This window comes from Schistocerca serialis, chromosome 1 (genome assembly GCF_023864345.2).
Source record: "Schistocerca serialis cubense isolate TAMUIC-IGC-003099 chromosome 1, iqSchSeri2.2, whole genome shotgun sequence".
NCBI classification, from domain to species: Eukaryota; Metazoa; Arthropoda; class Insecta; order Orthoptera; family Acrididae; genus Schistocerca; species Schistocerca serialis.
The window spans coordinates 1133057267-1133082873 of record NC_064638.1 but is presented as its reverse complement, the minus strand read 5'-3'; the positions used below and the strand labels follow the sequence as shown (position 1 = coordinate 1133082873).

The 25607-nt window shown below is 41.8% G+C and overlaps 1 protein-coding gene across 1 annotated transcript in view; it reads left to right on the top strand.

The window, feature by feature from the left end:
* The window catches only part of LOC126417204 (mannosyl-oligosaccharide alpha-1,2-mannosidase IA-like), a 66015-nt gene that overhangs the window by 20529 nt on the left and 19879 nt on the right, over positions 1–25607 (top strand). Inside the window, exons 3-4 of the mRNA XM_050085102.1 lie at positions 5995–6174; positions 22916–23129. Coding sequence (XP_049941059.1) covers positions 5995–6174; positions 22916–23129 — 394 coding nt within the window. The remainder of the gene's footprint in view (positions 1–5994; positions 6175–22915; positions 23130–25607) is intronic.

Below are 25607 nucleotides of genomic sequence, written 5' to 3'. Positions count from 1 at the left end.
GACAGATGTTGGATACGTAAAGCACTGCAGTAGTTAAAAAATTATCGCCACAAAAACGTACCTGGGCATCAATAACAAGAATCTTCCAAACGTGGGCAGGACAGGTGTTACTTACATACCTCCTACTACGCGTGAACCGTACTGGGCACATCGGAAGTAAATTTAGTGACGAAGTACAGTCCTGGAATCATGTTCCCAGACATGTACCTCTCGCAGTGTTACAGCAAGACATGTCCGAAAGAACAGATTACCATCTTCATATATAAGGCTCACCCGACATTTGACCATCTTCTGTGCGGGTGCACAAACAGTGCCCGAACTCTTACGGGAATCGGCAAAAAGCCGCGAGTAATGAGTATGATGGGGAGGGGCACTATGAATATAGTGCGGGACAATAAGTTGGGAATGTGGGTCTCACGGGAGGCGTGCCAGACATAAGTCCCTGCAGTCGTACTATCCTCTGTGTCCTCTGTGGCTCAGATGGTTAGAACGTTTACCATGTAAGCAGGAGATCCTGGGTTCGAGTCCCGGTCGGGGCACACATTTACAACTATCCCCGTTGACTTACATCAACGCCTGTAGGCAGCTAGGAGTATTCATTTAATTGTAATTTCATGAACCGGGATGTTTATTTTAACAATATCGGTGACGAAGTTAGCCCTTTCTTGTACATCTTCGTGGTGGGTATGCCGTTGGACACTCCTGGCGTCCAAGATGGGAGCAGCCCGTAGCGATAGGGCTGCGCACATACGCTGTCTGATCAAAACTATCCACGCACATGCGGAACTGACCAACAGATGTCGCAAGAGGCGGACGCGCCAGCAGAACAGGTCTGTCAAGAGAGCTCAGTTTCTTCTAACGTGGACTCGTCATTGGATGTCACCTGAGCAACAACCGTCAGGGACGTATCAACCCTTAAAGCTGCCCAGGTCGACTGTTTAGTGAAGTTGTGAAGTGGAAACGCGAAGGAACGACCACAGCTTAACTAAGGCCAGACAGACCTCACGTACTGACGAAAAGGAACCATCGACCACTGCAGAGAGCGGCTGTAGCAAATCGCGTGAAATCAGCAGAAGGAATCACTCGTGAGTTCCACAGCGCTACCAGCAGTCCAGTTAGCACAATGACTCTGCGTAAGGAGTAAAAGAGGACGGGGAACAGCGGTCTAGCAGCCCATCATAAGCCACGCATTTCTGTAGTCAATGTTGAGCGACACTTGAGGTGGTGTCATGCATTTCTGTAAACGAGTGATGTAGCAATCGGATGGAAGGACTTAGGTTTGGCGAAAGTCTGTAGAACGGTACCTGTGCCAACAGTCAACAGTGAATCACAGAGGTGCTGGTTTTATGGTATGAGGGTGATTTTCGTGGTTGGGGTACGGTCTCCTTATTGCGGTTAAAGGAAATGCTAAAGCCATATTTCACAGCATTGTGTACTGCGTGCAGTAGAGAAACAGTTTGGAGACTATTGTATCAGCACGACAATACAGCCTGTCTCCCAGCAGCATTTGTGAGGCAGTGGTGTGTTAACAGTAACATCCCTGAAATAGATTGGCCTGCCCAGAGTCCCGACGTGAATGCGATGGAAAACCTGTGGAATGAATCGGAACATCGACTTTCCTGCAGACCCCAGCGTCCGACATCGCTGTCTTCTCAGGTTTCGACACTTGAGGAACAGTGGGATGCCATTCCTTCGCGGGCATTCAGACATCTCGTTAAAAGTATCTCCAGCAGAATTCAAGCCGTCAAAAATGTCCGTTTATGACGTCCGCTCCAACCGTTCAAGTTCTACTGTCAGTCTATTATCCCTGTGGACAGTGCAGTACTGTACTTACCGTCTTCTTGTACCATTGAGGATTTTGAGGAACATGCAAGCAAATTGTATACGTTTCTGCGTCGACATTGCCGGTGTTACCTTGAATACAGTGTGAGTGCCTTAATGTTCTGGATTTTCTTGTGAAATTAACATGAAGTCGTTTTTGTACAAGACACCAGTATTAACTGAAGAGGAACTGATGTGTAGGGTCATAGTTGCTCGTCTCATTCTACAAGAGACAACAGGAATGTTTGGCAGAAAGCGTGATATTTTTTGCACAGTTGTAATGGATGAATTGAAACTGCCGAATGTCATTTTGGTTAGTTACTATGAGAGTATGTTGTTGTTATAAGCTGTTGTCGATTTTGTGAATAAGTCTAAATGCCTGTTTCCACCATTAGCTTTTATTTAAAAATGGTCGGCCTAGAAGCGCCTGACATCCGTGTTATAAGCTCTCGGACAGCTTTCAAGACCGTACTCCAATGGCACACTCAGAATTATGGGAGTACTGAACGGCGCTCTGCACAAAGTTCACGAACTGACACCACATATGGTTCTGACTGACTTCTATGGACGGAGAATATTTTTTTCGTGAAAATACGACATCCGTAGGATGTAATTTTGTGTGTGTGTGTGTGTGTGTGTGTGTGTGTGGTAATGAAACGCGTCTTCCCTCCCTGACAAATAATTGACGTTGAATTGTAGGTCAGCCTCTAACTGGCTGAGGAAGTCCGTTCGAATGTAAGAGGAAGGCAAAGGAAAACTACCTACAATATGACCATGCGTGCTGTAGTCAGACCCTAGCTTCATGCTAAGGACACTTTTACCTTAGGACGCAATACAGTGAAAACAGAGTAAACGAAGTTTCGCGTTTCATTGTTGAGTTTAGTTACATGTTCCGTTGACAATAAGTGCAGTCTCCCGCAATGATATGGAATGAGTCAGATTTACAGTTACAGTATACTTTCTCAGTAACACAAATGGCAACATGTTGGCTATTTAGATGACTTTCAAAAACACTTTTCTTTCTGCTGCGAAGTGTGCGGTGATTTGAAACTTCCTTGAAAATTAAAACTGTGAGTCCACCCGGAACTCGAACCTAGGACTTGGCAGTCGTTGACTAGCTCACGAAAGGCAAAGGTTCCATGTTCGCGTCCCCGCCCAGCACACAGTTTGAAGATGCCAGGGAGTTTCAAATGTAAAGGTAATGATTATAAGATACAGTTTTTCAGTTATTTATTCTCAGCTGTGTTCAGTCTCTCTCCCTTTCATCCCCTTTCGCTTCCCCTTTCTCCCCACCCCTCTCCCACTCCTACCCGTTTCTGTACTCGCTCTCCCCCCTCTCCCACTCCACCCACCTCTCTCTCTCTCTCTCTCTCTCTCTCTCTCTCTCTCTCTCTCTCTAGCCTTTCATTTATTTTTCAGACAAGAATTCGATAAGTTCGACTACGCTCTTGTTGTTGTTTTGTGATAACGAGTTTTACTGGCAACTGTATGCGTTGTTTGTACGCTGTTAGACTTCTGCGTTGTGTCGGCCACGCGATAATGTCACCCGCTACCAACAGCGTCTTCTGTGGTGGGTTCGGGAGGGGGACCTCAGTGTTTCTCTCTCTCCTCTCGCTTACAGTTTTAAGGTTTATAATATTGCACCTGTGAATGAGGGCGTTTCGGTTAGCTTATCGATAGTTTTTGTCATGATATTTCACGAGGACACACTGAAACACGTGATAGTATATGCACAGTTGTCCTGAAATCATTCAAAGTGCGATGCGTTTTCCTGTCACCACGTGTTTCCGGTAACGGCCATGGGAAGCCAAGTGCAATAATATCGTTGTGGGGTTGTAACACAATAAAATATAAAATGTTTACTATATTAAAACATTTGTTTGCATCAGTGCGTGGCACATTGCTTTAGCATAACTTGCAAGACTTCAGATAAAGGTATCATTTTAAAAGCTTTCGTCCGGAAATTTAAGAAGTTCGCGTCTTGTAATTCGTTTAAAAGCTGCAAAAACAAAAATCCCCTGCAACATTGATAACGTCATAATTATCGAGGTACACATTGATTATAAACAGTATTTCATGTAGCGCTACGATTATGAACACAGGTCTGCAGAATATGAATACGTGAGCCTGTAAATGGGGCGAATGCTGTTTCTTTCAGTCGGTTTTGCTTCCTTCTTTCAGTAGTTCGCTTCCTGTAGCGTTTTTTATTCCCTTTGGTACAGGGCCTTTTCGTTTCTGCCTCGCTTTCCTCAGCTCGCTGTGGTCTCGCTATCCCTGTCAGACTTGATGGCAGCAGCCATGATTGGCCGCCTTTCTCTGTTCTCAGCAGTCGCTCGGACTGGAAGCCCATCCATATTGGTAGCCGAGTGTTAAACACAGATTATATCTGTCTAGAATTCCTTGCCATTTTCGAGACTTATAGATTTCATGGCACTTCATTTTACAAAAGCCACTGACAAAGTTGATAACTGATGTTTGTAAACGCATAAACCATGGATGTACAGGCTTGTTAGTACCAGGGACCGCAAACCCCTCACGGTGTCTGCGTAAAGGCCGTACTTTGGACTGGGTTGAAAAGGTCTAAGGTCTCCAACGGCCCGATCTCTCCATTTCGAGGGACAATGAAAGTTTGTAATAAATAAATAAATAAATAAATATAGTAATACAAGAACGAACGGTGAGGGCCGGCCCCCTTGTGGCCCGCACACCGCGGTCTGTACATCAGTGACTTAAACTCTGGTAGTGATTTATTTATTTATTATTGTTAATAAAAAAGGTTGCAGGCAATCACGCATAACAGCGGACAGGCCTGTCCGCTACCCTCTTTACCAGATCTTTTTTAACGTTCCAAGTCTACAAGAAATGAACTTATTTCTGTCTCTTGTGCCTACATCTACACTACATCTACACTCTGCAAACCTCCGTGAGGTGCATGACAGAGGGTACGTCCCATTGTACCAATTATTATGGTTTCATCCTGTTCCATACACGTATGGAACGTGGGAAGAATGAATGTTTTGAATGCCTCTGTGTGTGTGTGTGCAGTAATTATTCTGATCTTATCCTCTCGATCTCTATGTGAGCGATACGTAGGGGGTTGTTGTATATTCCTAGCCCCAAATAATGCCACCCCAAAACAGCAAGGAACCTCCACTTTGCTGCACTCGCTGGACAGTGTGTCTAAGGTGTTCAGCCTGACCGGGTTGCCTCCAAACACATCTCCGATGATAGTCTGGTTGAAGGCATATGCGACACTCATCGGTGAAGAGAACGTGATGGCAATCCTGAGCGACCCACTTGACATGTTGGGCCTATCTGTATGGCGCTGCATGATGTCGTGGTCGCACAGATGGACCTCGCCATGGACGTCGGGAGTGAAGTTGTGCATAATGCAGTGTACTGCGCACAGTTTGAGTCGTAACACGACTTCCTGTGACTGCATGAAAAGCGTTATTACATGGTGGTGTTGCTGTCAGGGTTCCTCCGAGCCATAATCCGCAGGTAGCGGTCATCCACTGCCGTAGTAGCCTTGGGCGGCCTGAGCGAGGTATGTCATCGACAGTGCCTGTCTCTCTGTATCTCCTCCATGTCCGACCAACATTGCTTTGGTTCACTCCGAGACGCCTGGACACTTGCCTTGTTGAGAACCCTTCCTGGCACAAAGTAACAATACGGACGCGATCGAGCCGCGGTATTGACCGTCGAGGCATGGTTGAACTACAGACAACACGAGCCCTGTACCTCCTTCCTTTTGGCATGACTGGAAATGATCGGCTGTCGAACCCTTAATAGGCAATGCTCACGCATGGTTGTTTACATCTTTGGGCGCGTTTAGTGACATCTCTGAACAGTCAAAGGGACTGTGTCTGTGATATAATATCCACTGTCAACGTCTTTCTTTAGGAGTTCTGGTGACCGGTGTGATACAAAACTTTTTTTGGTGTATGAAAAGTCATTAATGTACAACATGAACGGCAAAGGTCCCAACACACTTCCCTGTGGCACACCTGACAATGACTCTCCAATTGAGATAACATGCTGCGTCCTCCTACCAAAAGTCCTCAATCCAGTGACAAATTTCACTCGATACTCCATATGATCGTACTTTTGACAATAACCGTAGGTGTGGTACTGAGTGTGTGTAGTGTGACAAGAGTGATACGTTTGTTGCAGACGAGCGACCTGTCGGTGTTCGAGACGAACATCCGCTTCGTGGGCGGGCTGCTGACGTGCTTCGCGCTCACGGGCGACGTCATGTTCCGCGACAAGGCGGCGCAGATCGCAGAGCGCCTCCTGCCCGCCTTCCAGACGCAGACGGGCGTGCCCAACTCGCTCGTCAACTTCAAGACTGGGGTGAGTATACGCTCCCAGCTGCATTCGTCGTTCTTGCGACCAAGTCGAGGTTGACAGTTGTTGACTGTACATTTGGATGAAATCTCACAGAGGTTTTACCGGTAATATTTGTAGCAATTCCTCAGTTATTTTCACTTCAGTTGATTTCGTTATGTACTTAAGAATAAATTTTACCCGTCATTTGCTGCTGAACGTTTATTATACCGGTTTGTGAGGAACCACAATTCTGAAAGAAAAACAGCTGGATAAACAGAAATTTAAAGTAAAGTAATGTGAGATGGAAGAGGGGAACATGTGAGATTGTTACGAATATGGCTGCCGTTTTGGAAGCTGCCATCTTGGACAGAACTCTTTATTTTCGAATGCAGAGGAGATTATCTGACATCTTTCGCATTTTGTTCGTTATTGTTCGTCGTATTTGGTCGTAGCGGATGTCACATGACCTCGGTTGGAGTTCGTTGTTGATCCTTTTATTCAGTTTTTTTGATTACAGAGATCAACCGGCTCTCTGACAGAACATGCTAAGTTACTGTGCCGGCTCATATCTGGCAGATAGGATTACACGAGAAAAACAATGGTCCCTTTTATTTGAGCATAGATTTATTCTTATTCCTGTTCTGTCACTTTTTGTATACAACATGGCAATTGCTGATGTAATACACAAAGGCTGCAGGTGTGTTGGACGTGTTGTCTGGAACGTTGTAAGGTCCTTGTTATTTGCATCAAAGAAATTGACTTCACCGACATACCCCCCCCCCCTCCCCCCCCCCCCCAGAGGGCACATCTCTTTTTGTGAGTACGTGCTTGGCCAACCACGAGGCCCCTGCCCCTACAATGCTACTTGACGTTCCGTGCTGCAACACTATCCTTCTGCTGTTCTTTTTTCCCCTTTTGCCTTTCCATTGGAAGGTGGTTTGTTATTTTCGACACTCGTTTTCTTCCCTTCTGGCATCCTAAAACTTTTCATTCTTAAGTATATTGTCCCCTTTATTGGGTTTCGACTTGCTACTCCTTTTCCAAAGGAAAAGTGGCCGTGCAGTTAAAGGCGCTGCAGTCTGGAACCGCAAGACCGCTACGGTCGCAGGTTCGAATCCTGCCTCGGGCATGGATGTTTGTGATGTCCTTAGGTTAGTTAGGTTTAACTAGTTCTAAGTTCTAGGGGACTAATGACCTCAGAAGTTGAGTTCCATAGTGCTCAGAGCCATTTGAACCATTTTTTTTGCCTAGGGAAGGTCGCCCAGCGTGGCATATATATAACCTTCTGTGCATTTGTCTTCTTGCGCCCTTTCTTTCTTGTAAAGGCTCTGTGCCCAAAAGACGGCATGGTAGCCATTCTGTTGCTGAGGAGAGGGGAGAGGGGGAGTACGTCAAGTACCTGCACGGTGGTAAGCCCCCGACCACGCAGATACCGTACTGTTGGTGCCTCAGCTGTAAACTTCCTACACAAGACAAGGGGTACGTTCCTGTCACAGCTGGGGAACAGGAACTCCAGGCAACAGTTTACTGGCCACATCACCATTGCTGCAGCTGGATGGTGCCCGTGGGGAGAGTCCCCATGTAGACTGCATGGTACCATGGTTCAAGATTTACACACGAGGTGAATTAAACTTTCTTCTGCTGCTGGTCACTATGTCCCAGAGGCTCTTGAGATGTGAAATATTATTGTAATGCAGAGGTATACGACTCCACGACATTTCCTTCTTTGGCAATGCCGTGGGAAAAGAAAACAGTCTCCTTCTTCATCATCTATCAGTGACAGGGCTTCCTCTCAGGATCCCTCTCCCCAGCAACCCTCGCACTGAAGGCTCGGTACCAAACAGTGGCAGAAGGAGCCACGGCCTGTGGGCCACAGGGCTGTCTGCTCTTCATCTGTCCCCGCACTTTTTGTGAATAGCCCCTTGAACGAACCATGCCTACCGAAGGTTACAAAGGAAGAAGAAGAGTAAGAATTAGGACAAGGCTTCTCCAGTAGCCTCTGAGGCGCCACATCCCTCCACGTAGTCTGATTCTGAGCCGATGTTCGTGGATGTGGTTCCATCCCCACTTGTTACAGGCACCGATCCTGCAGCACTGCCAATTCTCGTGGCTACAAGGCACGTGATCATTCAGTAGAATTGTAATGGTTACTACTGTCAGCTGCCGGAACACCATTACCTTACTTCCTCACAAGCAATGCACTTCACTGACGACCATTCTCCAGTGTATTCTGCTAGAACCGTGCCGGTCCTGAGAGGGCAACTGTACTCGTTTTGGATTCCCCTTTGTGCTTCATGGGAAGGAGTACTGGCGTGGGTGCAGACGACCTCAGCAATTACCATTTGCTATGTTTACCCGCCTTCAGGCAGGCCACTACATTAATCCAAAAACTTTCCCCCTTTTCTCCTGCTTGGGAACGTCGGTGCACACAACTCCCTGTGGGGGTGTGCCATTTCGTCTGATAGGGGACTCCTAATTGACCAGTTTCTCACAGACTATGATCTGTGTCCCCTTTAATGCAACACACGGCACCTTTTCAGCTATTGATCTAACAATCTCTTCTGCTAATCTTTGATTGTACTACATTGGACACTGCATGGCAACCTTTGTGACAGCGACCACTTTCGAGCAGTCGTGTCGTTCCCTTACCACCGCCAGTCTGACTGACTGCCACGTTGGGCAGTTCAGAGTCAAGTCATTTGTATGGCTCTGCTGTTACATTCGCCGCCTATCTATCTGTTGGATTGTATTGATAAGGCTGTGCTGCAAGCCATCTCAGACGCAGTTATTCACTCTGCTGGAGCGGCTATTCCCCTTTCTACAGATCCCTCCCACCTGTGGCCGGTGTCTTGGTTACATCCTTCACAGACCAAACTTATCACTTTTAAGCGACTTTTTGCGAAGGCTCGCTGCCTGATCAAATGCAGTAAGAATGAATGCTGGGAATGCTATGTTTCCTTTCTGGGGAGATATGCCTCTTCGTCCCAGGCATAGGCCAACCTCTGTTGTCTTATGGGCTGCCAGCGATCGACAGCTGTTTTTTGGCTTGCCCTACAGGGTGATCTTTGCACTGATGCACTGATTTTTGTGGAACACCTTGCGGCCCATTATGGAACAGCGTCAGCATCCTTTTCTTATCTGGCTACCCCTCTGCTGCAGGAGTGGCAAGTTGAGGACATCTCCTAGTGTTTCACTCCCTAATAAGCTGAAACTTATAATGAGCCCTTCATTGACTGGGAACTACTTCAGGCTCTCGCTTTGTCCCATGACACAGCCCCAGAGTCTGATTCCATTCATATTCAGATGACCCAACACCTGAAAGTTCCCCACAGGTAACTTCTTATCAGGAACTTCAATCATATTTAGCTTCAAGCTGCCTTCTACACACAATGGCGAGATAGCATAGCTGTCCCAATCCTTAGTCCAGGGAAGAACCCAGCGTCTCTCGACAGTTACCAGCTGATTAGCCTAACCAACATACTCTGTAAGCTGCTTGAAACAATGGTTGCCCACAGATTATGCTGGGTTCCCGAATCTCAATGCTTTTTCTCCACCTATCAATGTGGTTTCTGGGAGGGATGATCAACAAACGACCATCTGCTGAGATTGGAAGCAAAAATCCAACAAGCTTTCTCTAAACGCTAACACCTTATCACAGTCTTTTTTATCTGTATAAGGTGTATGACAAAGCTTGGTGTCATCACATTTTACTCACACTCCATGACTGGGGCATTTGAAGCCTCCCACTGATTTTTGCTTGCCAGTTTTTATCCAACCGGTTGTTGCAGATTAGAGTCAGCGCCTTACTCAGCTCCCCATGGGTCCAACAGAATGGAATCCCACAGGGCTCTGTGTGTAATGATACTCACTTCCTTCCCACCACCTTAGGGCTGGTGATCTCTGATGGGCAGCTGGTTCCACTCCGTTGTACGTTGACGATTTTTACATTTGGTGCAGCTCCCACTTGGTAGAATCTCCTGAACGCCAGTTCCAAAGTGCCATCTGGCAGGCCTCTGCATGGGCTCTTTCCCATGGTTTCCAGTTGTCTCCTACAAAAACGTGGATCATCCACTTTTGCCATTGCACCACTGTCCATTCTTACCCATAACTCTACTTAGGAACCCAGAACCTGGACATTGTAGCACAGTTCTATTTCCTGGTCCTACTTTTCGATAAGAAGCTTACTTGGCTGTTCCATATTTGTGACCTGAAGACAAGCTACATCAGACTCTCTGCTTCCTTGCCAATGCATCTTGGGGTGTGGATTGCGCTACTCCTATCCACATTGACTGGGCCCTGGTTTTGTCCTGACCAGACTGTGGTTGTCAGGTTTAGGGCACAGTGGCTCCATCAGCTTTGGAACTGTTACACACAGCCCACCATCGTGGCATGTATCTGGCCACTGATGTCTTTTGGACTACTGCCGTAGACAGTCTCCTCACCAAAGCAGGGATCTTCCCTCTTCAGATTTGGTGGTACCAGCTCTTGGTCTCGTATGTAAACGCCATTCAACAGTTCCATGAACATCCCACATATCCCATTCTATTTGCACATGATGGGTGTCATCCTTGAGATACCCGCCCTCTGATGGGATTTCCAGTTGGAATGCCACTTGCTTCCTTCTGCCAAGGTATCTATCTTTCCTCTCTGGACTGTGCTCACTGTGTTTTTTTGTGCACTCCCCCTTGGACGGTGCCCAGTTATCAGATTAGGATTGATCTCTTATGAGGACCTGACTTCATTGTCCCCGTGACCTTTAGGCGTCTTATGTCCAGTTCTTCAAGAATACTCCCTCTGATGTATGTGAGGTTTCTTGTCTTCAATACATACACAGTTGCCTTCACGTGTTCCCACAGATCTCTACAAGTCTAATGTACTTAAATCTGGGGAATGTGGTTGTCACTCACCCAGACCTGCATGAGATATCCATATTGAGGGAGACTGGATATCCAGGTGTATCAAGACTGTTAGCCAGTAATACAGGTGTGGCACCATCCTGCTGAAAGAAAGTTGGAAATATCCATCTCTGGACAGCAGCAGCAGGCACATCTTCATTGAAAAACTGTATATAACTTGACTATTGCTAGTGCCCAACAATACAGGAACCTTATATTCCACACCAAATCATCACTTTTGATGAGCCAGCTACCTTCAATGCATCCATCCAGTGAGGGTTGACATCTGACCAGTACCTGTGACTCTGTTTCTTTGCCTCTCTGTTCACACAGCAAATGGCTACATTTGTAAGCATATATAATAGGAGAAAAAGTGGTTTTTTACCCAGCTTGCATGTTAACCATTCTGAAAACTGACCCCAACAGTCTAGATTGTCCTTAATGAGATGGTGTAAAATTTTCATTCTGCAGAGTTGCCATTTACAAATGACCAAAATTATCTTTATTCATATAAGGCTGACACCAGTTTCTTGAGAGATGGAGTGAGTACTGCACTCTGATGATCCCAGAACATCAGTTGAGTAATTTCCTTCACCAGTAATCTTTTTCATTTGCCCATCTTTCACTTGGTATGCAACAGAGCTAGTTTCACAAAATTTTACAAGAAGTTTCACCAATGCACTGGGGACAATGGTTGATCTTTCTTCATTCTGATGAAATCCTCTACAAGAACAAGTGCTCTTTTCTCCTTATATCAGGATGACCTCACCATTAACCACCATCACCTATTAAGACAATCAGCATTCACCTTACACCTCAGGAAAAAACAACGCCTTGTTATAACTCAAGAATCATTAAAGATATGCTCAAGTGAAAGGCACCAGTGTTTTTCTTGTGTAATTTTCTGTGTGTCTGATACGTTATGTGACCCCTTTCAATTGAAAATTATGACTTCAGTCCAAGACAGCAGCATCCAAAATGGCCATTGTGTTGGTAACATTGTCTCACAGGTTTCCCCCTCCCCCTCTCTCTCCCATTTCATACTACTTAACTTTAAATTTTTGTTCATTCACCCGTTTTTAATCATATGTTTCACATACTTTGTATTAGGGTCCATCAGTGGTCTATAAGAATCATATCAAACGTTTTCTATGAGACGTGCAGTGTTCACTGGCAGCAAATTTAGGATACCTTACTACTTAAACTTCTACTATTGTGATTTATCACTTACTTTTGCACTCGGTGTTTGATGAGTGTAACAAGTCATTGTTTACTTCCACTCACAGTAAAGGGTGTATCAAAAAGAATCATCTGATTTTAAAAAATCTTAACTATTATGTTATTTGATATATTTGCATGAACAATGTATTGTTGGAAAGAGCAAACTCTCAAGTTTTACATGTTTCCTGCTAGTTGGCAGCAGTGTGCACACACTTCAGTTCTAGTAAAAATGGTGTCACAACAAGAGAAAGCATTTTATGTCCTATGTTTTGCACAGTGCAGATCAGTAATGGTTGTTCAGTGTGACTTTCGCACTAGGGATGGTGTGAATCATTCTACATTACAGACACAATAGACGATGGCATGAACAATTTCCAGAAACATGTTGTTTATGTAAAGGTAAATTATGGACCATCCCCAAGTGTCTGACACAGACATAGAACACATCTGCCATAGTTTCACAAGGAGTCCGCAGAAATCAGTTTGCCATGCAGCTCAAAAGCTCAATATGCCCCCGATGTCCATCTGGCATGTGTTGCATTGAAGTTTACACATGAAACCATACAAAATTTGGCTACCGTAAGTTCTTCATGACGGTGACAAACAACATGTGTGGAGGCCTGTAATTTCGTTATGGGCCAGATGGAGGATGACTGTTTTCTTCCATGCTTAGTGTTCAGTGATGAGACAACATTCCATTTAAATGAAAAAGTGAACCACCATAACGTGAGAACATGGAGTATGGAACAACCACATGAGAGTGACTCTCCATACTTTGATGTTTTTTGTGCAGTTTCGCAGTGAAAGGTGTAGGGTACATTTTTCTTTGCCGAGAACACTGTTACGGGAAGCACATATCTCGATATGCTTGAGAACTTCCTTTTCCCACAGTTGTAGACCGATTCAAACAATCTGATTTACCAATAGGATGGGGCACTGCCTCACTGGCATCTGGAAGTATGGAAATTTTTAAATCAAAGGATTACTGAATGATGGATCTGTTACACTGGACCAAATGATTCAGCCTTACATTACTGGCTCCCAAGATCATTCGACCTGACTGTATGTAATTATTTCTTTGTTGTTTATAAAAGACTCTGTTTATGTGCCTCTGTTACCAACAACAGTGAATGAACTGAGACATCACATAAAAGCAGCTGTGCAAGCTGTAACTCAAGGCATGTTCACTACAGTGTGGGAACGATTTCAATACTGCAGTGACATACGCCAAGCATCTCAAGTGGAGCATTTTGAATACCTATGAAAACATATGAAAAAAAACTTCTTGAGTTTCCTGTTCATCAAAAAATAACATTCATTGTATATGTTTATTAGTTTCAGAATATTGACATGCCAAATTGGATGATTCTTTTTCATACACCGTGTACTTTGTCCTGTCACATGCTAGACAGCTTCAGGTGAGCCATGAAAGACTGGCCCAATTTGCACAATTTATTAAATCACTCTAATGCATCTTGCACATCATCAGTAGTAAAACTGACTATTGCAGTTATCATTAATACAACTGCTTGGTGTGGATATCAGTGTCAGTCTTTGATGGGTCACATGAAAATTTCTGGCAGCTTGTTGTTGTTGTTGTTGTGGTCTTCAGTCCTGAGACTGGTTTGATGCAGCTCTCCATGCTACTCTATCCTGTGCAAGCTTCTTCATCTCCCAGTACCTACTGAAACCTACATCCTTCTGAATCTGCTTAGTGTATTCACCTCTTGGTCTCCCTCTACGATTTTTACCCTCCACGCTGCCCTCCAATGCTAAATTTGTGATCCCTTGATGCCTCAAAACATGTCCTACCAACCGATCCCTTCTTCTAGTCAAGTTGTGCCACAAACTTCTCTTCTCCCCAATCCTATTCAATACCTCCTCATTAGTTACATGATCTACCCACCTTATCTTCAGCATTCTTCTGTAGCACCACATTTCGAAAGCTTCTATTCTCTTCTTGTCCAAACTATTTATCGTCCATGTTTCACTTCCATACATGGATACACTCCATACAAATACTCTCAGAAACGACTTCCTGACACTGAAATCTATACTCGATGTTAACAAATTTCTCTTCTTCAGAAACTATTTCCTTGCTATTGCCAGTCTACATTTTATATCCTCCCTACTTCGACCATCATCAGTTATTTTACTCCCTAAATAACAAAACTCCTTTACTACTTTAAGTGTCTCATTTCCTAATCTAATTCCCTCAGGATCACCCGATTTAATTTGACTACATTCCATTATCCTCGTTTTGCTTTTGTTGATGTTCATCTTATATCCTCCTTTCAAGACACTGTCCATTCCGTTCAACTGCTCTTCCAAGTCCTTTGCTGTCTCTGACAGAATTACAATGTCATCGGCAAACCTCAAAGTTTTTACTTCTTCTCCGTGAATTTTAATACCTACTCCGAATTTTTCTTTTGTTTCCTTTACTGCTTGCTCAATATACAGATTGAATAACATCGGGGAGAGGCTACAACCCTGTCTCACTCCTTTCCCAACCATTGCTTCCCTTTCATGCCCCTCAACTTTTATAACTGCCATCTGGTTTCTGTACAAATTGTAAAAAGCCTTTCGCTCCCTGTATTTTACCCCTGCCATCTTCAGAATTTGAAAGAGAGTATTCCAGTTAACATTGTCAAAAGCTTTCTCTAAGTCTACAAATGCTAGAAACGTAGGTTTGCCTTTTCTTAATCGTTCTTCTAAGATAAGTCGTAAGGTTACTATTGCCTCAGGTGTTCCAACATTTCTACGGAATCCAAACTGGTCTTCCCCAAGGTCCGCTTCTACCAGTTTTTCCATTTGTCTGTAAAGAATTCGCGTTAGTATTTTGCAGCTGTGACTTATTAAACTGATAGTTCGGTAATTTTCACATCTGTCAACACGTACTTTCTTTGGGATTGGAATTATTATACTCTTCTTGAAGTCTGAGGGTATTTCGCCTGTCTCATACATCTTGCTCACCAAATGGTAGAGTTTTGTCATGACTGGCTCTCCCAAGGCCATCAGTAGTTCTAATGGAATGTTGTCTACTCCTGGGGCCTTGTTTCGACTCAGGTCTTTCAGTGCTCTGTCAAACTCTTCACGCAGTATCTTATCTCCCATTTCGTCTTCATCTACATCCTCTTCCATTTCCATAATATTGTCCTCAAGTACATCGCCCTTGTATAAACCCTCTATATACTCCTTCCACCTTTCTGCCTTCCCTTCTTTGCTTAGAACTGGGTTGCCATCTGAGCTCTTGATATTCATACAAGTGGTTCTCTTCTCTCCAAAGGTCTCTTTAATTTTCCTGTAGGCAGTATCTATCTCGCCCATAGTGAGATAAGCCTCTACACATTTGTCCTCTAGCCATCCCTGCTTAGCCATTTTGCACTTCCTGTCGATCTCATTTTTGAGACGTTTGTATTCCTTTTTGCCTGCTTCATTTACTGCATTTTTATATTTTCTCCTTTCATGAATTAAATTAAATATTTCTTCTGTTACCCAAGGATTTCTATTAGCCCTCGTCTTTTTACCTACTTGATCGTCTGCTGCCTTCTCTACTTCATCCCTCAGAGCTACCCATTCTTCTTCTACTGTATTTCCTTCCCCCATTCCTGTCAATTGTTCCCTTATGCTCTCCCTGAAACTCTCTGCAACCTCTGGTTCTTTCAGTTTATCCAGGTCCCATCTCCTTAAATTCCCACTTTTTTGCAGTTTCTTCAGTTTCAATCTGCAGTTCATAACCAATAGATTGTTGTCAGAATCCACATCTGCCCCTGGAAATGTCTTAAAATTTAAAACCTGGTTCCTAAATCTCTGTCTTACCATTATATAATCTATCTGATACCTTTTAGTATCTCCAGGATTTTTTCAGGTATACAACCTTCTTTTATGATTCTTGAACCAAGTGTCAGCTATGATTAAGTTATGCTCTGTGCAAAATTCTACAAGGCGGCTTCCTCTTTCATTTCTTAGCCCCAATCCATATTCACCTACTATGTTTCTTTCTCTCCCTTTTCCTACTGACGAATTCCAGTCACCCATGACTATTAAATTTTCCTCTCCCTTCACTACCTGAATAATTTCTTTTATCTCGTCATACATTTCATCTATTTCTTCATCATCTGCAGAGGTAGTTGGCATATAAACTTGTACCACTGTAGTAGGCATGGGCTTTGTGTCTATCTTCGCCACAATAATGCGTTCACTATGCTGTTTGTAGTAGCTAACCCGCACTCCTATTTTTTTATTCATTATTAAACCTACTCCTGCATTACCCCTATTTGATTTTGTATTTATAACCCTGTAATCACCTGACCAAAAGTCTTGTTCCTCCTGCCACTGAACTTCACTAATTCCCACTATATCTAACTTTAACCTTTCCATTTCCCTTTTTAAATTTTCTAACCTACCTGCCCGATTAAGGGATCTGAAATTCCACGCTCCGATCCGTAGAACGCCTGTTTTCTTTCTTCTTATAACGACGTCCTCTTGAGTAGTCCCCACCCGGAGATCCGAATGGGGGACTATTTTACCTCCGGAATATTTTACCCAAGAGGTCGCCATCATCATTTAATCATACACTAAAGCTGCAGCTAGTAACATTAAATATCTTGGGTGGTAGTAAACAATGATAGACTGCACTCCCAAAACAATGAGTATTCAGTAAGCTGGAAAAATTTTAAGATCCTCAGCTACTATCATGTTTCCTAATCCATTTCGTGTCCCCATCAGATCTTCAATAGACAGTAGATAAGCACAATATAAGTTTCCAATTAACTGCTCCTCGCAATTAATTGTAGTTGCCTAGTACCTACATAAGAGCTAATAAGCACACAAAAAGAACGTGAAACATATAAGTGAGTGATAAGTCACAATACCACAATTCAAAATAGTGCAATGAAGTAAATATGCTGGTAGGAAACACTAAATTTACGTCTGCATCCATACTCTGCAATCCACTGTGAAGCACGTGAGAGTATCCTCATTATACTAGTTATTAGGGCTTCTTCCCATTCCATTCACAGACAGTGTGTGGGAAGAATGGTTACTTACATTCCTGTGTGTGCTGCAATTATTCTCATCTTGTCTTCATCATCCCTGCAGGTGTGAAATGCAGGGTATTAGTGTAGATTCGTAGATTCAGCACATAAAGGTGATTATTGATACTTCGTAAGTAGGCTTTTTAGGATAGTTTGTGTCTATCTTGAAGAGTGTGCCAATTTAGTTCTTTCAGCACCTCTGTGATGCTGTGTCTCATGGGTCAAACAAACATGTGACCTTTCTTGCAGCCCTTCTAAGTATATGTTCAGTATTCCCTGTTATCCTGTGTGATATGAGTCCCATACACTTCAACAATATTCTAGAATGGGCCACACGAGTGTTATGAAACAATCTCCTACAATTGCATTTGTACCAATGAACAAAAATTTACCACCTGATTTACCTATGACTGAGCCTGTGTGATCATTACATTTTATAATCCTACAAATTTTAACACCCAGGTATTTGTGTGGGTAGACCAGTTTTAATAGTGACTGACAGATTTTGTGACCATGGAGATCTACACTTTTTTTCATCTTGTGGAGTGAAATTTTAAATTTTGGACCTTTAAAGCAAGTTGCCAATTCTTGCACAATTTTTGTGATCTTATTAATATCTGATCAAATATTTGTGCAGTTCTTCATTGTAGATAACTGCATCATCTGTGAAAAGTCTGAAGTTACTGCTAATGTTGCCTGCACGTTCCTTAATATGCAACATCTGCAGCATGGGTTCAAACACATTTCTTTGGGGGGAGGGCACATGTGACGTTATTTCTACATCCGTCAATGACTTTCCATCAAAGATAACACAGTGTGTTTTCTCTATCAGGAAATCCTCAGTCTAGTCAAAACTTTTTTTGATAGGCTTTTACTTCTGATAATAAATGTGTGTTACTGAGTCATATGTTTTTTTGAAAATCAAGAAATGTTCATCTATGTGAGTGTTCATTTTGATCAATGGCTTTCAGGATGTCGTGTGAGACAAATGTGAGTTGTGTTTCACATGATCGATGTTTTTGGTATCTGCCGATTGGTTGGGACACATACGCATAGAAAAGAGGTCTGTGTTATAACAAACATGTATAGTGAAATAAAACAATGGAAACTCCAGGATGGAGTAATGACAATATTATGAAAAGGTTAGATTGCTACTCACCACACAGTGGAGATGGTCGCAGATAGGCATAACAAAAAGAATATGAAACAAGTAAGTTTTTGGCCAAGACATCTTGTTCCAAATTAGACTACACACACACACACACACACACACACACACACACACACACACACACACACACACACGCATACGCGCGCGCGCGCGCGCGCGCCTGTAACCCTTCCGGCCTCAACCCTCATTAGTCATTGTCTATCACCCCTCAGTTCCGTTACCTGTTCACATTCCAGCACTACACAGCTCTCTGTTCCAACAACTCGCCTGCTGTCTCTTTACTTCTCTCCTTTTCCACTACCTCTCCTCCTCCCCACCCTCTCTCTAATCCCTCAACTATGCCTATTTGCCCTACCCACTCTCCATCTCATCAAATGATAAGTTGCCACATTTGAAATTATTTGGGCAAAAACGTATGAAAACTGTAACTGCACAGATCTTTACATATGGTAGAAAACATTTGGTCTCTACAACCTTATTCTTTTTTTTGTTTTTCTTCTTTTTTCCTCTCTCTCTCTCTCTCTCTCTCTCTCTCTCTCTCTCTCTCTCTCTCTCTCTCTCTCTCTCTCATGGAATAGATACATATAACTTTTTTCTTTCTTTTTTTTTTTCTTTTGTCGTTGTTGTTGTTGTTGCAACTGCTACCATGTTGCATTCCAGAATGAAATTGTTACCATTTGCTCTATTACGTTCCTTTTGATGATAATGGTTACCATTGTGGTTACTGTGTTCCCTCCTGTTGTGGCTATTACTTTGCCAATCTTTCAAAATGTGTGTGCCTATTGTGGTTGTATTTCCCTGTCGTTTCCAAAACTCTATCTAATTTATCTACATATTTCAAAAACTGGTCTGTTGTGTCACCTGGCCCATAGACTAGGTCCCTCTGCACCCCAGCAGGTAACCACCTTTTAAAGCATCAATATGAGTTGAGTTCATCAAAAAGTTTGCTCAAATGAGCTAATTTTTCAAATTGATTTTTTCAAAACTGCTTCATGCTAATATGCCCTTCCATGTGATTTGGTCCATTGAGAAATTCACTTTTTATTATAGCTTGTTCTGTTTCTGACGAAAATCTATCTAAAATTCCTTTCTCGAAATCTGTATAGGTTGTGTCATTATTAGTATACTGATTAGCCCAACTTAATGCCTCACTTTCAAGAAACTTCTTGACAAACTTAATTTTCATAATATCAGTCATATTAGACACAAAATTATCTCTGCAGTGCTGCAGAAAATCTACAGGATATAAACTACTTTCACCTGAAAAGTTTTTCAATGGAATGTTGCAGAACACGGTGCTAACATTGTTTATAAGATTTCTATTAACTACGTCACAGGACAATTCTTCAACCTTTTTTACGCAGGACAGACACACTACTTTCTAGGATGCTGGTTTTGTTGTTAATTAATTTTACATTTTCTATGAATTTATTACCTAGACTCTTCATCTGTGCAACAAAACTGCTTTCAAGTGTCAGTTTGGTATAGACATTAGTCTCCAAAGTCGAAACTGGCTATTTGCATTTTTTTGTCAATAGTTCTTACTTCCTCAGGCACTTAATTGAAAGCAATTTTGTTTTTTCCCCGTCTTCAGTGATCTCATCTTCAGTTTTGACTTCAGTGTTAAATTTAAGTTCAATTTCTTTCATTTTGGATTCAACAGACTCTACTCGACCATCTAATCTCTCAATTTTTTGACTGAAATCATTTATTTGAGCTGTATTTTTACCAATACAATCAAATAATGCTGCTATTGAATGACCAAGTTTTGTGAAGTGATCCTTACTTTCTAGTTTCTGATTTTCACTTTGTCCATTAATTTTTGCAAACTGCTCATCACTCCTTTTTGTTAATTGACCCTTGTTATCATTACTCACTTTCATTAACAGTGCCAACATAGTTCTTACATAATTATCATCATCTCTTTTAATAACTCACATGATTCATCAGTATGTTTTTCATGTTGTATTCCTTCATCAATTAAACTTTCCTGTTCTTGTTTCACAGCACTACTTGTCTCCCATTCTGTATTTTTCCCCACCGTTTCAGATTTTTTACAATGACTGTCATTGTTAATGATTAGTCAACAAAACACTTCACCGAAAAAAGGAAAAAATAAAGAAAAAAATCCCATTACTTAACTTTGTTGTTGTATGTCGATGTTGTTAATTGTTCCACTCACTTTTTATTTTTCATGCTTTTTATTCTTCTTGTTTGTGAACTACTTTTGGTGCTATTGTTTTTGTTTCATAGTTGTGGTTCATATTATCCAATCATTCACACAAAATTTTCACAGTATATATACTTTTAATCTGCAACAAGAAAAATAGCCCAACACAGTATTCACATTTCACTTTCAGAAAATCCTGGACGATGCCATCATATTCTGACCATCACCACCCTCTTTAGCCTAAAGATGATTTATTAATTTTGAAATAAGGTAATAATTTGTGCAGTTGGTCACATTTTCAGAGCACTAGGCTTGCTGTGATAGTGACACACTGCAGAGAGAGGTAGCAGTGATAGAGTTTGAATAAACAGTTTTCATAATGCTCATGTTGTATTCTTCTTCTTTGTTGTAAGTTGTATGATCATAGTCCATTCTGAAATGTTAATTTTTATACTGGTCTAGAGGATGCTTGACTTAATTTTGTTAAATAATATGAACACTGATGGACTTCTTGGTGTTGAACACATATATTTTCAGTCATTTCACTTTACAGTACAAATCAACATCAACCACAATGCTAACACAACATACACAACTTGTACTCCACTTCAAACTCGTACTGCTAACTGCCCAAAGACAAAGATTTACATCTAACAAGTAGCACAGAAAATACTATCATATATCGATCTATTTGTGCCAAATTGTCGTTGAAACATAAATTTCAAAAATAAAGCACAAATAATTGTTTATCATTGCTTTTCTTTTTAAGAAGCCCATAATCATCATTGTAACTACATTGAATGTGTTTATATGTTGATGTTCATACATTTTCGTATTGCTATATGGTGGTAGATTTCTGGTTTTTGAGTCTTCAACTTGGGAATCAGTCATTTCATATGATCCAAGAATGAGTAGGACATTTATCTCTACATAACCAGTTTTATTATACAATCCAGCCCCTTACCTGTTCCCATTTCAGCACCACACAGTCCTCTGTTCCACCAGTGTATCCTGTCTCCTTACTTCGTTCCTTTTCTGCTACCTCTCCTCTCTCCACCGTCCTCTATCTAACCTCTTGACTGCTCTACCCTCTCTCCACGTCATTCCTACACACTCCGACTAGCAACACTTTGCCCTTCCCCACCTCTATCCTGCTATCCCTCCCCCTCCCTGCCCCAGCCTCCTCCTTACAACCACCCAATTGTCTCTCCCATCATGCACTGCTGCTTGTAGTCTGGCTTCAGCAGCTAGAGACAGTGGTTGTGTGTGAGTGTGAGTTACGTGTGTGCGTGCATGCATGCGTGTTTTGTCTGTTTTTGACAAGGGCCTTGTTGGCTGAAAGCTCATTTTCTGACAGTCTTTTTGTTGCGTCTATCTGTGACTCAGCATCTCCGCTATATGGTGAGTAGCAACTATCCTTTTCATAACACTTTTACATTCAATCCTGGATTTTCCATTGTTTCAATAGTGTTCATTATTTCCATTTCCATAATTATTCTGATTTATTCATTACTGATATGGTATAATCTTGACATTTCGAGCACTTCACCTCCAGCAAGGTATTTCTATGGATAGAATTTGGTCATCTTGTCTATTACTTATTTCCCTGACTTTATGACCCCATATAAACATATGCTTTAAACAATTTTAGTGTAATGTATGAGCTTACTTCTCGAATGGATCGAGTTTAATTATCAAATAACACCTCATCCTTGCCCAATGATATTTTTAATATCTTTTAGACCCTTTCCATTTGAAGATATAGTTGCACCTAGATATTTAAAAGAATAAAACTTAATAGTAAATTCACAGCATGCTGCTGCTAGTCACTACTCATTAACATACTCTGTTTTCTTTGTATTTATTTTGAAACTGCACTTTTCAGATTCTTTGAACAGTTTCACCACCTTCTTCAACAATTCTAGGAGAGTGTGTAGTTATCATCTCACACTGACATTCCCATATTGCTACATTTAGTTCTCCATGCCTTGAATACTTCTTCCACATAAATTTTAAGCAACAGAGCAGCCAACGAACAAACCTGTTAAACCTATTACTAATTTTAAATTCCTCTGATAATACATAACCCATTTTCACTGAGCTGGTGCATCCACAATATAAGGCTGTAAGTGCATTAATGTAGGATATTAAGACACTATTATTGCTCATGCTCTGCCACAACTTATTTAGTCACACTGTGTCATACTTCCTGTCTAGGAATTTGTTACATACAGAGAGAAATATATCAAATGGGAAAAAACCTGTCTTACAGGCAAGCAAGAACTATGGGTGGGCCAGTGGTGGCTGCAGCATCCTGTCAGAGTTCGGTACCCTGCACCTAGAGTTCTCATACCTGTCAGATGTGACGGGCAATCCTGTGTTCCGCATGAAGGTGGACCACATACGCAGGGTCATCCAGGCTATGGAAAAGCCGAAGGGGCTTTATCCAAACTACTTCAATCCCAAGACTGGCAAATGGGGACAACGTGAGTATATCATTCATTTTTAGATTCGTGCTACTATTGTAATCTACCATTTCCCTTCTACTGATGCCTTTGTACTAGTTACACAACAGTGAGTTAGACTTATCTCTGATGACGATTGCAATAACAATGGCTGTGAAGTTGTGAATGTTGTATATTATTTCTGTGGAGTCATTCTGTAAACATCATTCACCTGTCCACCTTCTAGCTACGTGCCTGATGAATTATATGCAAAATACAAACCTGACATACAGCACAGGTGACAAGGCAATAAATTTTCAAGCCACCAGTGAAAAAGTTAAACAGGTTGTACATCTGGGCTCAATTCTTTTGATTTTCCTCTTTCTCGTGTATATTAACAACATGTCACAACCCCTTAATTCCTGCACAGTAAGCTATACAGAAGACAACTCACTATTACGAGGGGGGATCAAATATAAATGAAATTTTTGTTCCTGAACATCAAAAGTTGGTAGGACTGACCCCACACTTCTGCAATGCTTAGGCAGGACAGTTAGAAGTGAGAAGAGCGTGTTGTTAGATACTTCCTGCCATTTTGTCAGTATCGCTCATGATGTCTGAGCAACAGGTGCACCCCTCCATTATACAATTCATAATTATCAAATTTCTTGCTCGCGAAGGGGTTACAGTGGCAGAAATTTGCCAAAGATTGGCTGCACAGTTTGGTGATAAAACATTATCAAGGACGTGTGTGTTTGCCTGGCATAAAAAGTTCAAGGAAGGACAAGAACAGTGGAAAATCAGCAACACAATCGTCATCCTCGGACCGGCATTACAGACAAAAACATTCATGCGGTTAAAGACATTATTGACAATGATCGACAGGTGAGAGTATCAGAAATTGCACAAAAAGTGGGAATCAGTTATGGGAGCTGTCAAGCAATCGTCACAAATGACCTACAATTCTGTAAAGTGAGTTCCAGATGGGTCCCTAAACTTTTGCCCGAAAATCTGAAGCTGAGACGTTTGGAGATCTGTCGGAGGCTTACAGCAAGGTTTGCAGAAGAAGGTGATGGATTTTTGAGTCGGATTGTCACCTGCGATGAAACATGGGTTCACCACTACATTCCAGAACCCAAACAAGTCAGTAAGGAGTGGTGGAGAAAAGGGGAGGCAGCGCCAGTGAAAGCCAAGACTCAACTGTCAGCTGGCAAGGTTCTTTCAACTGTTTTTTTTTATCAGTGAGGCATTTTGCTGATTGATTTTTTGCATGAGCAGCGCACAATCAGTGCTGCTTACTACGGTGAACTGTTGAACAAGGTGAGAGTTGCACATCACTACAAAAGACGAGACCACTCGATTCAACAGGTCATCCACCCCCACGACAGTGTGCAACCCCATACTGTCTCCAAGCTACAGGAAATGTACTGGACTACACTTGATCAGCCTCCTTACAGCCCGGACTTATCGCCCTGTGATTTACATTTATTCGGACCACTTAAAGAAGCTCTAGTAGAGCGACGAGTTGAAGATGATGAGAGTGTGGGAGACTCCATGCGCAACCCAGTTCTTTTTATGATGAGGGCATCAAAAAACTGCCCATTCGCTGGAACAAATGCATTTCCAAAGCAGGAGACTATGTGGAAAAATAAATTATAACTGCCTGGAGTTTTTCAATAAATGAATTTAAATAAAAAATAAAACCCCATTTGTATGTGATTGGCCCTTGTATTATATTGCAGAATATGAAAAGCTCTGGAATCTTCTACTACTGATGTGTAACTGAAATGACTAAATATTTCAATGATCAGGTAGGTAGTCAATGGGAATATCATTAAATCTTAGTTATTAAAAGTGAAACAATTAGTTCCACTCCACTAGTATAAACAATACGTGTTCTATTATAGTAAGAGAAATTGGTGCCTGGAAATTTCATAGTTTGTCTGTGAATGAATGCTGTTACTGTGTAAACTACATTACTTTTATATGTGAAAATAAATAGTAGCGTCTCTCTCAATAACTGATTGTTAAAGTGTGTATCTAAGCAAAGTTAAGAATTGTTTGTTGGGGTACAGTTTATTCTTTTTCTAACTATGGGTCTGAATTGTGTGGTTATGTAGCAGCTTTACACTTAAACAAAATATTGGTGTTACAGAAAAGAAGAAAAGGAACTAATACATGGAGTAGGCTATAGAGAAATTTGTCATGAAGCATTTGTGCAGCAAAAATAATTATCAATGTATTCTTTGCATCTTTTTGAGTCAGGTTTTGTGTGTCAGCAAACTGAGGAAAATAAATGCAGTGCTGTACATAATCACAATACCATGACAGAATACAACTACTTTCAACAGATAATAAAACAAAAAATAAATTACATGTTGAAGCCATATAATATGGTAGTTTAATAGGTTTATCAAGCTGCCAAAAACACAGTTACATATAAGAGGAATGATTTAATGCAAAACTAAAATATTTTTATTGATAGAAAAATGTTTATGCAAAATATTTATATCCATTTAG